Source organism: Schistocerca cancellata, chromosome 8 (assembly GCF_023864275.1).
Source record: "Schistocerca cancellata isolate TAMUIC-IGC-003103 chromosome 8, iqSchCanc2.1, whole genome shotgun sequence".
Lineage (NCBI taxonomy): Eukaryota > Metazoa > Arthropoda > Insecta > Orthoptera > Acrididae > Schistocerca > Schistocerca cancellata.
Genome location: NC_064633.1, coordinates 396,986,344 through 397,004,341, shown reverse-complemented (window position 1 = coordinate 397,004,341; position 17,998 = coordinate 396,986,344). Strand labels below are relative to the sequence as shown.

General features: G+C 42.2%; 1 protein-coding gene and 1 pseudogene across 1 annotated transcript in view; one reads left to right on the top strand and one right to left on the bottom strand.

The window, feature by feature from the left end:
* Positions 1-14,546, bottom strand: part of LOC126095592 (sialin-like) — a 62,087-nt gene extending 47,541 nt beyond the window's left edge. The window contains exons 1-4 of the mRNA XM_049910365.1: positions 14,540-14,546; positions 14,293-14,477; positions 1,707-1,940; positions 1,538-1,625 (exon numbers count right to left, since the gene is read on the bottom strand). Coding sequence (XP_049766322.1) covers positions 1,538-1,625; positions 1,707-1,940; positions 14,293-14,477; positions 14,540-14,546 — 514 coding nt within the window. The remainder of the gene's footprint in view (positions 1-1,537; positions 1,626-1,706; positions 1,941-14,292; positions 14,478-14,539) is intronic.
* Positions 14,547-15,582: 1,036 nt separating this feature from the next.
* Positions 15,583-15,700, top strand: LOC126096156 (5S ribosomal RNA; annotated as a pseudogene).
* Positions 15,701-17,998: the final 2,298 nt, after the last annotated feature.

Below are 17,998 nucleotides of genomic sequence, written 5' to 3'. Positions count from 1 at the left end.
ATTTTCTGTGAATTCTTATTGTTGTCTACGTCAGTCGTCACTTACAGTAATTCATTGAGTGATTAACGCAGTTTGGAACCACAAATTAAACATGTATCGTTTTGGACTAGATCAAATACACTCTAAGGCTAAGAATTATCCTACTGGGACGGAAACCGTTAGATGTGATGTACATGTACAGATAAACAAATGACTAGAATTTCAGAAAACTTGGATGAGTTATTGAAAAGAAAGAGCTCCATAAATTGAGCAAGTCAGTTACGCATTGGTCCACCTCTTGCCCCTATGCAACCAGTTATTTGGCTTGACATTTAGTGATAGAGTTGCTGCATGTCCTCCTGAAGTACATTGTGCCAAATTTTGCCCAGTTGGCGCATTAGATCATCAAAATCGCATGTTAGTTGGAGGACCCAGCCCATCATACTCAAAAGGTTCTCAGTTGGGGAGAGATGGGATCGTGCTGGCCAAAGTAGTGTTTGGGAAGCATGAAGTCAAGCAGTAGAATCTCTCACAGTGACTCTCACAGTGTGTGGACGGACATTATCGAGCTGAAATGTGAGCCCAGGATGACACGTCATGGAGGGCAACAAAAATGGGGTAGAATATCGTCGACATATCGCTTTGCTGTAAAGGTGCCGCAAATGACAATCAAAGAGGTCTTCGGACTGGAATCTCATTGACTGGATCAGAACCGTCTTTAGTGAGGAGTCCAGCTTCAAAATGAACCTCGCTGACCAGCGACGACGTGTCTAGAGATGCCCCGGTGAGTGGTGAGATACTCACCTGACTGATGCCAGGCATACGTCCCGACAACGAGGAGTGATATTCTGACGTGCCACTTCATTTCATTGCAGGACCCCTTTGGTTGTGATTCGCGGCACCCTTGCAACACAGCGGCATGTCGCCAATATTCTACGCCCTGTCTTCATGGCTAAACATCGTGGGTTCACATTTCAACCCTCCCACTCACGGCGAGAGTTCTACCGCTTGTCTTTGTGCTTGCCAAACCCAAACTTGGCCAGAAAAGTCCGCAGATCTCTCCACAATGGAGAACGTTTGGATTATTATGATGAGGGCCCTCCAACCAGCTCTGGTTTTCGACGATGTAATGCGCCAATTGGACAGAATTTGGCATGATACCGTCAGGAGGCATCCAAAAACTCTATCACGCTTGCATAAGTACCAGAGGTGGACCAAAGCGTTATTGATTTGCTCAATTTGTGAACCACTTTCTCTTAAATTAAGCACGTCATTTTTCTGAAATTGTAATCGTTTGTTTGTCTGCACACGTACATAACATCTACCGATTTCCGTCCCATTCGGATAGTTCCTTCGTGGTTCGTCTTTTTTTTATCTTAGAGTGTACGTTAGCTCATACGGAATTCTTTCGGGATTCATTATAACTGATGTGATAACAGTGGGAGAAAGTGTTACAGTATCTATGCATAAGTCACATGTTTTATTACGTTGTCTCATGGAAGTTGTCCTTCTTTGAAGAATATTTCCCCTGCGTTTAGAAAGTCGAAATGGACATTACCTGAGAAAATAGGTCCTCCTAGTCTTTGTCGCTCGTTTTCGGGGAACCATTTCCCAATTAGAACGTGCATTGATGGTATAATAACACCCTGAAAAGAATGGTAACGTGTTCAGTATTTTAGAAATGACTGCAGAACAGAAGTGTTACGTCGCACCTCAAAAGTACTTACTGAAAATGTTCCAACGAGGATTCGTGTTATCATGAAAACCACCGGGCTCGCACTGGCGCAGACAGGACCCAAGACCGTGAAAACACCGGCAGCGAGCAGTCCTATGGTGAAAACCCAGCGGGCACTATACCGGGCAGCAACGTAACCAGCCACTATGTTCACTCCTGCGTACCCGTAGTAGTAGGAGGACAGTATGTAACCTTGCATCTCCTCATCCCACTCAAATTCTCCTCCCTGAAACACACAAAACGTGACACACAATCCATCAACAGCTGGAGTGAAAAGATGCCAGGTCAGTTCTAATATATTTTTTTGTAGTAACCTATAACGTCAGAACCGAAAGTTGATTCTGGTAATTTAAACTTGAACATTTACCACCAGCGATGTATTTAGTATCTTTGTGGCAGCGCGATAATGAGTTAATATGATGTAGACATGCAAATGAAACAAAAACAGAAGAAAATTTATGGTTTAGGACTGTAAGTTAACGTTCTGAAGACAGTGATGAAGAGTTTTCGAAGGCGTACCGTTACCTCACATTGGATAAGAACAAACATTAAATGGGACGTGACACTGTGAAAGATCCCTCTCGGGATTCACCTCATGTGATGTAAGGAAATGATGGAAAACCTAAATCAAAATGTTCACCCGAGTATGAAAACCACACTATTCCCAATTATGATGATGGTAGTATTCGGGGCGCTGCACCAAAACAAAACTGTTTAGAGATTAACGTAGTTAATAATGTTTAAAAAATCGTAAAAGTACATAAAAAATATCTTGTTAGTGTTTACACATCATGGTGATCCCTCTCGCTCTCTAAAACTTGTCATAAAATAAGGAGAAGAGTCGGTAGGGAAGAAACTATAACACTACAGCTGACAAATACGGCTGAACAAAACTATGTATTTAATTGCAGAACAAATGTGTGCTCTAAAATTTGAAAAAGAATATGAATATGCCCCTACGATTTACATGCGAAATGAGGCAAGAGTCTGGACTTTTATAATGGCAGAGCAACGAGATGAAAACTAAAATATGACTCTGGTTAATGATCTGGTTAGTTTTGAGTGGATAACTTGGAAAGGAATAAGCAAACGTTGGAAGCAAGGAAGGAAGGGTATAAATAGTTTGGAACAAAGTGTGTAAAGAACCGGTGGAGTGATTGTTTAGTACGGTTGAAATGTATTTCGCAAGATATTTTATGGGGAGTTAACGAAATTGTTTGGTATGGATATTAGCAGGCAGCTTGGGAATTATAAAAGGTCTGTATCTACATCAGTACTTCACAGGCCATCTTAAGGCGTGTAGCGGCTGGTAATTTGTGCAGCACTCTCCTGTTCCAATCGCGAATGGCCAATGGAAACAATGACTGTTGATGAGCCTGCGTGTGAGTTCCAATCTCTCTAATTTTACCTCCGAGATCTTCCTGAAAGATATACGTGGAAGGCCACAATATGTTCGTTGAATCGCTTGAGAACACACGTTCTCGGTATTTTAGCAGTAAATCACACTGTATGAACAGCGCCTCTCTTGATGGTTCTGCTGCTGGAATTCCATGACCTTCCATGCTTTCATGCTCACTAATTGAGCCTGTTACGAAATGCTCTGCTCTTCTTTGGAAATTCTCTGTTTCCTCTGTCAACCTTATCTGGTTCAGAGCCCACACTAATGACGAATATTCAAGTATTGATTGAACGGGGGTTTTCTATGCTACCTCCTTCGTGGGTGCACTACACTTCTAGGGGATGAATGAATCTCCGCCGGCCGGAGTGGCCGTGCGGTTCTGCGCGCTATAGTCTGGAGCCGAGCGACCACTACGGTCGCAGGTTCGAATCCTGCCTCGGGCATGGATGTGTGTGATGTCCTTAGGTTAGTTAGGTTTAATTAGTTCTAAGTTCTAGGCGACTGATGACCTCTGAAGTTAAGTCGCATAGTGCTCAGAGCCATTTGAACCAGCCAATGAATCTGCCTTACCTGGGATTTTTTTCACGTAGTCCCTCCGTACGCATACTCCCGGATTTTTATGGGATGTGGCTTTTCCATGTGATCGTTCTGTAATCGCACTATCATGCAGTAATGATTATTCATCCGCAATGCATTAAATTTGTTCATGTTGAGGGTAAACTAACAATCACTGCACCAGGCATCGATCCTCGTCAGCTTTTCAGACATTCCACTACAATTTTCTAGCATTGCGACTGCTCTGTATATTATATACAGAGCAGCATCCGCGAAAAGCTTCATAGAATTTCTTAAGTTATTGAGAAAGTCATTTGTCGGTGTTATATGGTCCTGCAGAGCTCCCTTGGGCACGCCCGAAGCTAGTTTTACGCCAGAAGGTATTTCTCTATTAAGAATAAAATGCTGGGTTCAATTCTGCTAGGAGCTATTCACTCCAGTCACAAAGCTGGTCTGATATTCTATACGGTCGTACTTTTTTCATTAGATGTCAGCACGGAGGTGTTGAATGCCTTCGGAAAGTCAAGGAACAGGACATCAACTTGGGCGTCGGTGTCAACTGCCTTCTGAGTCTCGTGGACGACCGTTGTTTGTGAAATCCATTTCATTCCTACAGCGGAGAGCACAAAGCGAGCTCCAAAATACAACATAAAGACGTCAGTGATATAGGCCTACAGATTTGTACGTTTGTTCTACTTCCCTTCTTGAAAACGAAAATCTCCTCCGAATTTATGCAACCACTGGAAATGCGTCACTTCTCCCGTGATATACAGTATACCTCTGACAGAAGCGGAACAAGTTCTTTCCCTTACTCTGCCTACAGTCGTGCAGGTACCCAATCAGGTCCAGCCGCCTCTCGTCTGTTGAGCGATTTCAGTAGATTTTCAGTACCGCTGTCATTTACTTTGATATCTGTCATTCTGACGTTTGTCTGACAATGTACGATCTTCCTCAGTGAAATAGTCTGATCCTCCTTTTCTATGCGAAAATGGTCACCTAGTGAGTGGACAAATTTGATCCGTTTATTGATTTAACGTAAGACCAAATCTTCTGAGAATTCTCTGTTGGTTCGGTAGAGACAAGTTTTAGTTTCGGACTAGTGAAAGCTTCACACTGAGCCCTCCACACGATAACTTTTGGCTTCCCTCAGTTTTTGTTTGTCTATGTGATTTTGGCTTCATTGAAATTAGCAGCGAAACTCTCTACGGTTTCGCAGCAGCTTTCTAACGTGGTTGTCGAACTGTGGTGTATATTTCCCGTCTGTCACAAATTTTTTGTACGTACCTGTCAGAGGTATAGTATATTGTACAATAATCTTGAACTTTGCCCATTTACGTTCAACATTTTTAGTCTCAGAGGTGAATATTTCATGTTGACACTCAGGTAATATGAGATCTGTCTCTTGTCACACTTGTTAAGCACAAATACGAGGGTCGTTCAATAAGTAATCTCCATATTTTTTTACAAAGCCACTAACATATGTAGACAAACCTCCTTGTTGGTGCTACACATTTGATGTTTGGTCTGTGCGCCGGTGAAGATTCGAACCGTTCTGGCAGATGACAGAGCCGTAGTACGGCGTCAAAGTAGCGTCTACCTAGGACTCACGTTACAAGCAGCGAGCTGTTATTGAATTCTTGTGTGCAAAAAAAGAAACCGTGGTGAACGTGGATAAGGGTTTGTGTGCATTGTATGCCGATACTGCAATTGATAGGAGTACAGTTGGGGGATGGGTGAAGAAAGTTACAGCCTCAGGAAATGCAGAAACAGAGATCCGTGAACAGCCACGTTCGGGACGTCCTATCACAGCCACTGCTCCAGACATGCTGAATCGTGCGGATGGTATTATTCGTGACGACCGGCGCATCACAACTCGACGATTGGCTCTACAGTTGTCGATCAGCATTTGAAGTGCGTCTTCAAAGAATGGAAAAACTAGTAGAAGCCGACCTCGGGGAAGATCAGTTTGGATTCCGTAGAAATACTGGAACACGTGAGGCAATACTGACCTTACGACTTATCTTAGAAGAACGATTAAGGAAAGGCAAACCTACGTTTCTAGCATTTGTAGATTTAGAGAAAGCTTTTGACAGTGTTGACTGGAATACTCTCTTTCAAATTCTAAAGGTGGCAGGGGTAAAATACAGGGAGCGAAAGGCTATTTACAATTTGTACAGAAACCAGATGGCAGATATAAGAGTTGAGGGACATGAAAGGGAAGCAGTGGTTGGGAAGGGAGTAAGACAGGGTTGTAGCCTCTCCCCGATGTTATTCAATCTGTATATTGAGCAAGCAGTAAAGGAAACAAAAGATAAATTCGGAGTAGGTATTAAAATCCATGGAGAAGAAATTAAAACTTTGAGGTTCGCCGATGACATTGTAATTCTGTCAGAGACAGCAAAGGACTTGGAAGAGCAGTTGAACGGAATGGATGGTGTCTTGAAGGGAGGATATAAGGTGAACATCAACAAAAGCAAAACTAGGATAACGGAAAGTAGTCGAATTAAGTCGAGTGATGTTGAGGGTATTAGATTAGGAAATGAGACACTTAAAGTAGTAAAGGAGTTTTGCTATTTGGCGAGCAAAATAACTGATGATGGTCGAAGTAGAGAGGATATAAAATGTAGACTGGCAATGGCAAGGAAACCGTTTCTGAAGAAGAGAAATTTGTTAACATCGAGTATAGATTTAAGTGTCAGGAAGTCATTTCTGAAAGTATTTGTATGGAGTGTAGCCATGTATGTAAGTGAAACATGGACGATAAATAGTTTGGACAACAAGAGAATAGAAGCTTTCGAAATGTGGTGCTACAGAAGAATGTTGAACATTAGATGGGTAGATCACATAACTAATGAGGAGGTGTTGAATAGGATTGGGGAGAAGAGAAGTTAGTGGCACAACTTGACTAGAAGAAGGGATCGGTTGGTAGGACATGTTTTGAGGCATCAAGGGATCACCAATTTAGTATTGGGGGGCAGCGTGGAGGGTAAAAATCGTAGAGGGAGACCAAGAGATGAATACACCAAACAGATTCAGGAGGATGTAGGTTGCAGTAGGTACTGGGAGATGAAGAAGCTTGCACAGGATAGAGTAGCATGGAGAGCTGCATCAAACCATTCTCAGGACTGAGGACCACAACAACAACAACAACAACAACAACAACAACTTCAAAGATCGAGACTCTCGGACATTCAAAGAGGCGCTGACAATACGTTCCACGAATGCTCATAGCGGACCACGACATTCAAAGAAAGGCAATTTCATTTGAATTGTTGGAGCGTTTTGAGACCGACGGGGAGGCGTTTCTGTCACGGATCTCTACGGGGAACACACTTTGAAGATGACGAGAGTGTCAGTCATGCAGAGAAAACATGGCTTCGCCTACAGGACAACAGCTTTTACCCACAGGGAAGACATGTTCTTCCACAACGTTGGCGTACGGCCATAGGACGAGATGGAGACTGCGTAGAAAAATAGGATATGGACAGGACTTGTTGATTTATATTGTCACAAAATTCTGACTCTTAACAATAAATATATTCTGAGGAAAAAAATGTGGGGCATTACTCATTGAACGACCCTCGCATCTTCCTACCTTTCTTTGTATTGTCATATCCAACCAGGCAACATCTGTCTTATGCTCACAGATATTCTGTTCTGCGTTAATTGAACCATAAAATTCGGGGTTCAGGACATCTGATATGTTACCTTCGCGATTCGGTTGCCGGATTAACTGCTCAACGTAATTTTCGAATGAGGCTTTTCCAACAGTATCACGCTATTCTTTGTCAGTACTATCCGCGATAATGTTCGCTCTTATTTCTCCGTGTTTTTCCTCAAATATTCCGCCACTACTGCCCATGAGGTAACGAGACTATGAATTATGTTTGACTCCGCTCCCCGCTTGAACACTTCACCCAAATTATTTCCCATTCGAAATGTATACTAACCTCACTAAATATTAGCGTGTTATTTACAGCTGTAAACACGCTTGAACTACCACCATTGCTGAGTAGCTCTTAGCAGAACTGAACACAACAAGTCATTCTTAACAGAGGAATACCTTCAGGCGTAAAACTAGCTTCAGGCGAACCCGAGGGACCTTTTTAGCACCATATAACACATTGAGATGACCTACTGAATAACGTGAGAATTTCTGTGAAGCTTTTCGTGGATGTCGCAACTCTAGAAAATTATAGTGGAATGTCTGAAGAGCTGGAGAGGACCGATCTTGGTGCAGCGATTGTCGATTGATCCTCAACATAAAAACGTTTATTGCATTGCATACTGAGTGAGACTAATTCCGGCATCTTTATGGACATTCCTGCCGTTAACTATCACTATATAAAGATGTTTTTTCTCCGATCTGCTGTGACGAATGCTGGTCCCATTAGTTAATGGGACTGAAATTCTTCCCTCTCTGAAATCGAAACGTATCTTATCGGACGTGGGAAGGTATTTGTCATCCTAAAAACCCATTTGAGCTCACCGCGTGCGTTACCCTAGCAGCCGCTTCCTGCTTGTAATGTACGCCTAACCTATTCTGACAATTCTTCGTGGCAAGATCGAGAAATCCGCATCAAAGATAGTCCCAGAAACGTGTTAACACCTGATTCAAGCATTACATCCGGGCGCAGACCAGAAGACCACGAGCGATTTCGAGAACGATGCTTCAGAAGGGTAGCTATGCTTCTATAATGCATGCGAGGCGAGCTGTTACCACCAAAGCAACCAGCCACTGAACCCGTTCGGTAGGCGTCATTCTTGCCGACGTGTGCCACGATGTGCATCTGGGCGCACCGAGTGAGATCAGTGGCTGCCGGCAGAGCTTCCTCCACATTTCCGATGAAACGTCCACCCGCCATGCAAACAGGATGGGCAATGGCCTTCTTTGTCGACAAGCCAGATTTTTTTCCTAGGGGCTTCATCAGCAGCACCCAGTGGCCAGCGAACCCACCATCCATACGTGTCCAAATATTTCAGAGGGATAGCACCTAGTCCCAGGAGACGAGACGTGCTGTACTGGCTGAGACATGCTTCCGCCACTGTTCATCATTCACCGTGAGGTAAGCGTCGATCTGGCCAAGGGGAGTGGATCGGAAGGCGCTGGGACGTCAGGGTCTCCTGTAGCAATCGGAAACGGAGCGAGAACGAGTCAATTATTGTCGGTTGCATACTTCAAAAATCAAGGCGCCGCTGTTACATCAGTGCTAATGGGCTTCCTTCGTTTCCGCTGTAATTCCGCGGATATGACAAGTCGGATGCGTGGCGCTGTGAGAGTAAGGCTAGTCGTGACTTCGAGTTAGTACGGAAGATGAGTAACTGGTCTTGCTGTTCTAAAGCAGCAATAACAATGTGAAATGACCGATTGTCTGACTCAGATGATCGTTAACGAAGCTGTGTTTTGTGATACTGTGGACGGTGCAAGACGGATGTTTACTGATGCAGCAAAATACAGAACTGCAAATCTGTTCCTTTAGGTGGAGGTAGGTTACCGGGAATAAATTTCATGCTACAGTCCATGATTCCGACGAAAAACATACAAATTTCGTCAGTGCGAACAAAATTGTTGTGTTCTGGTTTATTTCACTTCCAGCGAGAGAAAATATATGTGCTGCGTCGAACGAAAACCCGGCACACATTAACGTTGCTGTCATGTCACTGCCACCAGAAAACGTGTTATTTCTTTATTCATTTGGCAATGGCAACTTGCGCTTACAGGCTAACAACGAGTTATATGATTTATCATTTATTTCTGTAATTTATTTGAATAATTAACCACCATTTAGACTGCATTTCATCCTCATGTCATGTTTTCCGGTACTGTCATTACAGACTCGGCAACGCTTTGAAAACATGTAAATGTTAGGCATTCTCTGAATGGGTACTAGATACTAAAAAAAAAAAATTTAGAGCCGTCTTCGAGAAATTGTACCTTTATAAATGTACGTATAAACAGAACAATATTCGCTGCTAAACGATCAGTAGTATATAATAGTTTTAAACACGGCTGTTACTGAACAACCGTATACTAGTTTCAACATAGGATTATACAGCCAATCGGTTGCAAATAATTGTTAGGTACAGCGACCTAGATTTCGACACCTACTAAGGCTGTCTACATCAAAATGAAATTTTGATAAATCCTATAAAATAATACACAGGGAATTAAGTATGACAGAAACACATTAACCTAGATGACAATTTTCATTACGTACAAAGGTTACTTACTTAGAATTACATTGCTAGAAGCAATGGTCAGAATTTAAAGCAGATATTCTCATGTCAAAAGTGAAATAAAACAATCCAGCCTTTGTACCCATCTAGGAACAACATCGGGCTGATCGGTCCACTGGCTTACATTGCTGGCACGAAAACAATACAAGCTGGTCCGCCTACCAGGCGCGGACAGTGACATGTGCCCATTTGAAACATTATAACAGAAATAATTGGGAAAACGACAGTTAATTTAAAAAAATATAAAGAAGGAGGCTTAATGTCTTTTTGAAAATACACAGTAGTCAAGCAGTTCAAATATAACTAAGAGCTTTACACAAATCACTATCATGTAAAGGCAGAATGCTATAGAAGAATTTTAGAAACAGCTGTACAATCCAGAAAATATTTGCATGATGGTAACTTTAGTAGCACATATCTATGAGATTCGAAGAAAATGATATTTCGGAACCAGAAATAGGGAAACATAGTAAAAATAAAGGAATCAAAATTGCACGAGCAGTGGACTAAAACCACTGAAAAAATTTTTCTTACTTAGTTGTAATTGTTCACTTACGATAACGCCATCGTTCTTAGAAATATGCTTGAAAATCTCCAGCTCTTCCAGTACATCAAGCCTATGACCTTTCGTTTCTCTACGTACAATGGAAATTTCTTCAGCGCATTTCGGTTTGTGTCCGGAAATTAGCAGATGATCAGCAAAAGCAGAATTGTGTACATTAGTGCCTCTTTTTCCTAACAAATGTTCCTTGCACCTGACACTAAAGACCTTCCAGTTTGTCCTACATAATAAACGGGACAGGTATGACAAGTGATTTGATGCACTCCTGAAAGTGTATAGGAACAATTGTGGACTTGAGGTAGAGAATGAGATTTTTTGCAAGTTATTATGCGTGAAAAAGATAACTTCGAATGTACATTTTTTAAATCAGAAGATGACAAATTTCATACGAAATAGAGCCCAAAAAAGGAATCGATAAAAAAATTTTATACTTGTTACTGTCAGGAGCAGCACTGCTGTGTAAAATGGTTACTTTAGCGTCAGTTTTAGCTTTGAAGAGCTTTTCAGCTAACGAGGGATCATAGTCATTATTAGCTCCAATAATTTTTATTATATTCAGGCAACAAAGGTACAGAAAGTGCATGATGAATGGCTGAATGGAAAAATGATTTCTTATGGGAATGAGGATGCACTGACGTAGCGGGCACAATTTGATCTGTATTAGTGACTTTTCGAAATATACCGAAAGAAAATCTGTCGTTGTCAATAACAATACTGAGATCCAAGTAATTAAGCTGCCGGCCTTTTATTTTCTAATTCACAAGTAAAGCTTTTTTTTTCATGAAGACTATTAAAAGTTTCAAACAAATGCTGAATTCTTTCCCGGGAAGTAGTGTATATGAACAGAATGTCTCTACGTACCGAGCATAAGGCAAAATACCAAGATCAGCAGCTGAAAAATTATTGAAGTATTTCTCTTCCGGCGACTTAATGAAAATATCTCTTCCTTTACATATTTTTTTTTAAATTAGCTGTCGTTTTTTGAATCATTTCTATTACAATGTCTCAAATGGGCACATGTCACTGACCGCGCCAGATAGGCCGAGCAAATTGCGTTGTTTTCGTGGCAGCGATGGAAGCCACTGGCCTATCAGTCTGATGTTGTTCCTAGTGGGGCACTCGTGGCAAAGGCTGGGACGTTTTATTTCACATTTGACTTGAGCATAGCTGTTCTAAATTCTGACTATCGCTTTTTAGCAATGTAATTTTAAGTAAGTAAGCGTTGTACGTCGTAAAAATCGTCGTCTTGGTTAACGTGTTCTTTGTCATAGTTAATTTTCTCTGTATTATTTTGCCGGCCTCGGTGGCCAAGCGGTTCTAGGCGCTACAGTCTGGAACCGCGCGACAGCTACAGTCGCAGGTTCGAATCCTGCCTCGGGCATGGATGTGTGTGATGTCCTTAGGTTAGTTAGGTTTAAGTAGTTATAAGTTCTAGGGGACTGATGACCTCAGCAGTTAAGTCCTATAGTGCTCAGAGCCATTTGAACCATTTGTATTATTTTATTGGGTTTTTCAAAATTTGATTCTAATGAAGACATCCTTAATAGGTGTCTAAACCTTGGCCTCCGTACCTAAAAGTTGTTTGCAACCGGGTGGCTGCATAATCGAATCTTGAAAGTGGTATATAACTTGCTTCTGTCATTTCGGCGGGTCAGACATTTTGTGACATTTCAACTTGCAGTTGCGACTGACTATAAAGCTGAAATCTTGATCGTGTGAAGCAAATGGATAGTAATTTACAGCTTAATGGCGGAAATTTCTTTCAGAACAGTTGCTTATGTAGCGGGAATGCCGCGAGTCCGCGGCTATACTCCCCAACTCGTGTAATCGCTCTCCTTCCAGAGCGAATTGAGTCCACTTGTACCCGACAACAGACTCAGGCGACGGGCGGGCTGCGGCAGTTTCTACGGGGTACACGGAGACGGCGAGTTCGGTGATGACGTCACAGGACTCGCTGGTGATTTTAAAGGTAGTATACGGATCTCTTCTCTGATTTCTAGTCTCCAGATGACGGTATAGGCACCAGAGGTGCCAAAGCGTTTGTTCCAGATGGCTCAACTTCACTGCAGCCCCGGGCACAGCCTGTAGTCTGTCTGCTGTGGCCAACACATCATCTGTTTGCGAACAGTGACAAGTTCCCCCAGCACCCGTACACAAGAAGCGTAGTCCCTATCCGTCTTTAGTCTATATTCGTGAATACAGCAAGGAATATAACACTAACCTTAGCAGATGCGAGATGCAGTAAGTAGTGCTGGTACAGTTTTTCTAGCTGTCACTACCCTACAAAGTCAGCCCACGTAACACTACCGCTCGAAAAAATTCGTAAGAACTTAGAATCAGTTAATCGACACCAGTCAACACAGTTCAACACACGCATACAATTCACTTCCTCACAGAAGCATTGGAGAACAAAGGTTAAACTAAAACATGTACATAAACAGAAACTGCTGCAGCGTGCGCATTCAACTACGCAGCTGCGGCTCTGATGTTCAATTTTTATCTTCTCGCTCAATGGAACGCTTCGGATCCTTCTGCAAACACATTTAAAAAAATAGACATTTACTGCCATGTGACGAGTATTCCTCAGTGATCCACACCCATATAAGGCCCTTAACGAGATCAAATTGTTTGCATGTTTTTTTTTACTTCCAGAAGTTACTTAAATGTTCACAGTTATACCATCTTTTCTATGTTAAATACAACTGTAATATCATAGATGCTAAACATCTTGACACCCTAGGTCAAAGATGTGTACCGGACCGGGACTCGAACTTGGGATATTTTCCTTTTTCGGGCAAGCGTTCTAGCAACGACCCGCCCTCATTGATTTACTTCCGGCTGTACACCATCTCCTACCTACCAAAGTTCTCCTGCAGCCTTGAGGAACTAGTACTCCTGGATGGAAGGATAGTGTGGATATCCTCTGCCGTATTCTTTCGTCCAGGAGTACCAGTCCCGCAAGTTCGCAGGAGAACTCCTGCTAAGTTTGGAAGGTAGGAGATGGCGTACAGGCGGAAGTAATTCTGTGGGGGCAGGTCTGAGTCGTGCCTGAATAGTTCTGTCGGTAGAGCAGCTGCCCACGAAAGACAAAGGTCCCAAGATTGGATCCCGGGCCAGTATACAGTTCCGATCTTCCAGGAAGTTTCAAATGAGCACGATTCTACTACAGATGGAAAATTTGTTCTGAAAATGTTAACTACCGTTTACGTACTAATAATTAAAGTTCTTGTTACTATTTTTTGGATTATACCCTTGTTTTCTTTTTCTCTTAGGTCGCTGTATACATAACCTACTCTCTAAGTTAATTAATGATCACTTTTATCACCTTTCCCATTGTATTTAGAAATATTGGGCAGTATACATGTGTTATACAATTTAAGAACAGTAATAAAGCCATTAACTATAATCCCAACCCTCACCACATTCATCATCGTCTTCTGCCACAAATGGTGTGGTGAAATTGATTAAAACTGCTGTAAGGATATAATCCTTTTTATGAATTTCTTCAAGTCTCACATCCATTGGATTCTTTACTGCAAAGCATACAAAACATAAATTTCTAATACTATCTTTTATTTAAACACATAAGTACCGTATCAAATCCAAAATCAACAAAAACTTGATTCATGTTAATTGAATAAATGAACAAATAAAACAAGAGAAGCATATACCACATCGAAAACTCAGTAATATCTATCGTGCACAAATTTAAACTGTCAATCCTTTGGTTTCATTTCAGGTATAAATTTTATGTGCGCTATTTGTACTTCGTCTGTGATATTCAATAAATGGTAGATGGCGTTACTACACTGCAGTTGCACATACCTCAATGTTTGACGAGCTTGTGTTTGCAGAGCCTGGCAGGGGACAAGTTTCATCCACAGAGTTTTCCTGAGGTACGGGTTTGACCATTCCTCCAATAGCCACCGACAGGGTCACCTTTAATATATACTGGCACAGGATTGCCAGTATACCCATAAATGCTATGGCAGCGCGAAGTGGGAACAGAGCTGCAACAGGTAACACATGCAAGTCTAAAGACAAAGTTGTTTTGCAATAGACCTCGACGCACTCAACATTGTGAAAACAGTATTCAAAAAACGTAATTCTTTTAATATTTTCATTAGTGTAACATAACCATTATCTGCCGTCGGAAAAAAATAATAAAAAACATTCCTTTCAGTCTCGAATTGTATCTCTTTACGGTAATAAAATTTTTCGTAAGCCTAATTCCTGAGAAAGGCGCTCTTTGTAATTGTTAGTTATGTTTATAAGCGATGACTAGCAAAAAAATGGTTCTGAGCACTATGGGACAACATCTGAGGTCATCAGTCCCCTAGACTTAGAACTACTAAAACCTCACTAACCTAAAGACATCACACACATCCATGCCCGAGGCAGGATTCGAACCTCGCGCGGTTCCAAACTGAAGCGCCTAGAACCGCTCAGCCACACCGGCAAGCCGATGACTAGCAGGTTAGCAAAGAATTCTGTTTGTAAACATCAGTAATTGAACCAAATGTCATCGTTGCATTGCTGCACTAGTGGGCGTGACAAGCTGGCTATGACTTTGAATCTATTAGTGGGGAGAACACGGCGCCTTGAACGTTTGCATTTCTCCAAAAGCGAGGAAGCTCTGCAATTCCTGATGACTGACTGTCTGGCCTGTCTTCAGAAGTTCTAGAGAGGAATCTCACATGCTAGTAGTGCCTGGAGTTTTCTCTGTTTGTGAAGTGTTGAACTACATCACGCTCGTCTCCGTAGTTTATTGGTCAATGCGGTTGACTGTCATGCGGAGGCCCAAAATTCGATACCCAGTATTGCCAGGGATTTTTCGTTGGTGTGAGAATTTGAACAGGGAGCGTTGAGTCTCATGATGCCAATTAAGGAACTACTTGACCGTGTAGTATCGGCTACAGGTCCCGAAAACTGACAACGCCTGGGAGAGCGGTGTCCTAACCCTTAGCCCCTCCATCTAGTGATGCCAGTCGCGGAGGATGACATGTTGGCTGGTCGGCTGCTATTGGCCTGCAAGGGCATGTGGACGGAGTTTACGTTTTAAATTGAAATCCATCGCAGTAGCACAGATTCTTCTGCTGATTTTCAATAGAGTGGGGCAACGGTCTTGCCGCAGTGGATACACCGGTTCCCGTGAGATCACCGAAGTTAAGCGCTGTCGGGCGTGGTCAGCACTTGGATGGGTGACCATCCAGGCCGCCATGCACTGTTGCCACTTTTCGGGGTGCACTCAGCCTCGTGATGCCAATTGAGGAGCTACTCGACCGATTAGTAGCGGCTTCGGTCAAGAATACCACCATAACGACCGGGAGAACGGTGTGCTGACCCCACGCCCCTCCTATCTGCATCCTCCACTGAGGATGACACGGCGGTCGGATGGTCCCGGTAGGCCACTCGTGGCCTGACGACGGAGTCCATTTTCAAAAGAGTGAGTAGAAACCATGAAGGAGTGTGGGAGAAACTGATTCTTGATAATGTTCCCTGATGAAGTTTCATTGGAATGTATCATCTAAGACTTCTTGATACTTAGTGTAAAGTAATATTCGTACAACTGTAACACGGTTTTAAAAAATCGGTGAATAAATAATTACTTGAAATTATATGCCTTTACTATCTACCAAAATAGCACTGGGGACGAATACTACGGTGACATCTGGATGAAATGACATTGAACCTCGTTAAAATGGCCAGTTGCTGTCTCTGCTCCTGCCGACGGCAACTAAAACGATCTAAATATGATGCTAATATCATAATATAATCTACTGATACCGGCCCATTTCTTAAACATCCTGCAATACAGCTTTCATACGCTACAGTTCCTTTGATGTATGCTGGATTTACTATACGTCACCACCGTGAGTTACAATCGCTCGCAATACATCTATTGGCTCGTTACACTTTCACTACAACAGTTTCACTCTTGTGTTGAACAAGAGTAATGCTTCTGTTGAACATACAGCTACATGCCGCTAGCCACACACCTGCTTTTGTCTATGACAAGCGATGTAAGACAAATACACGCAAAAATACACACTTGCAGGAAAAACAGGTACAGATTAGAAATCACCAATCCATATGTTTATATAACTACTTGGAAAGCCGAACTTTTTTCAAAAATGTTCAAATGTATGTGAACTCCTGAGGGACCAAACTGCTTAGGTCATCGGTCCCTAGACTTATACACTACTTAAACTAACTTAAACTAACCTATGCTAGGAACAACACACACATCCACGCCCGAGGGAGGACTCGAACCTCCGGCGGGAGAGGCCGCGCAGTCCGTGACATGACGCCCTAAACCGCGCGGTCACTCCGCGCGGCCGAAGTTTTTTCTGAATTCTACTTATTCTTGTGTGTCAAGATAATTAGCGCATCCTTTACTGTTCAGAACTAAGAGTGTATTTAAAAAATGTGGCTTTTATCATTTATTGAGTAATTTGTATTTTATATAACAATTTAAATGAAGTTTGCAACAGCAGCTTTCTATCAAAATATTGGTACTACTGCGTGAGGTTGTTTGATATATCAGTCGTGTTTCTATTCAGCCAATTATGAAACATGACATGTACTCGCAGTTGCGGATACAGACAACCATCAGCTGTGTAATAGCGTGACGACTACGAAAATTTGTGGCAGACTAGGATTCGATCCCGAATTTGTCTCTTAACACTAGTTGTCGCCTTACCATTAGGCTACCCGAGCGCGACTCTCAACCAGACGCAAACTTATATATGTCGTCAACCATGTGTCTACAACCTGGGCTCATACATCCATATCTATATGCATTATTCTGTATCTGTGTGTTGTTCAAAAGTACGATGAAACGTTCCTTCGGACATTCATGTATGCAATTACTGAAATAAAAGGAAGACTGTGAACTGGGTATAAAACTCAAGGCGAAAGTATACCTATGTTAACATTTACTGATGCCATTGCTGTCCTCAGTGAAAATGATGAAGAATGACAGAATCTGCTGAACGGATTATACAGTGTAATGAGCACACGCTATGGATACTAAACCGAAGAAAGGCAGAAGTAACGAGGAGCAGCAAAAATAGCGGAACTAGAAGTACACGAAATGAAGGCATTTTGCTTCCGAGGATGCAAAGTAACTCTCGGCGGGAGCAGTAAGTAGGACACAGACTAGCAGTGACATGACAAAGAGAACAATCCTGGCCAAAAGTAGTCTATTAGTACCAAACACAGGCTCCATTTGAGGAAGACGTTTCTGAGAATGTGCATTAGGAACACAGCATTGTATGGAAAGCAGTCAAGGATGGTCAGAAAGCAAAAAACATGAGAATGAAGAATTTGAGAGGTGGTGTAAAAGAATAATGTTAAAAATCGGGTGGAATGATATAGTAAGGAATGGGGAAGTTCTCCAGAGAACCAGCGAGAAAACGAAAAGACGGAAAATACTGACAAGAAGACGGGAGAGAATGGCAGGAAATCTGTTGAGGCATCAGGAAATAACCTCAGTGGTACTAGAGAGAGCAGCAGAGGGTAAAAATTG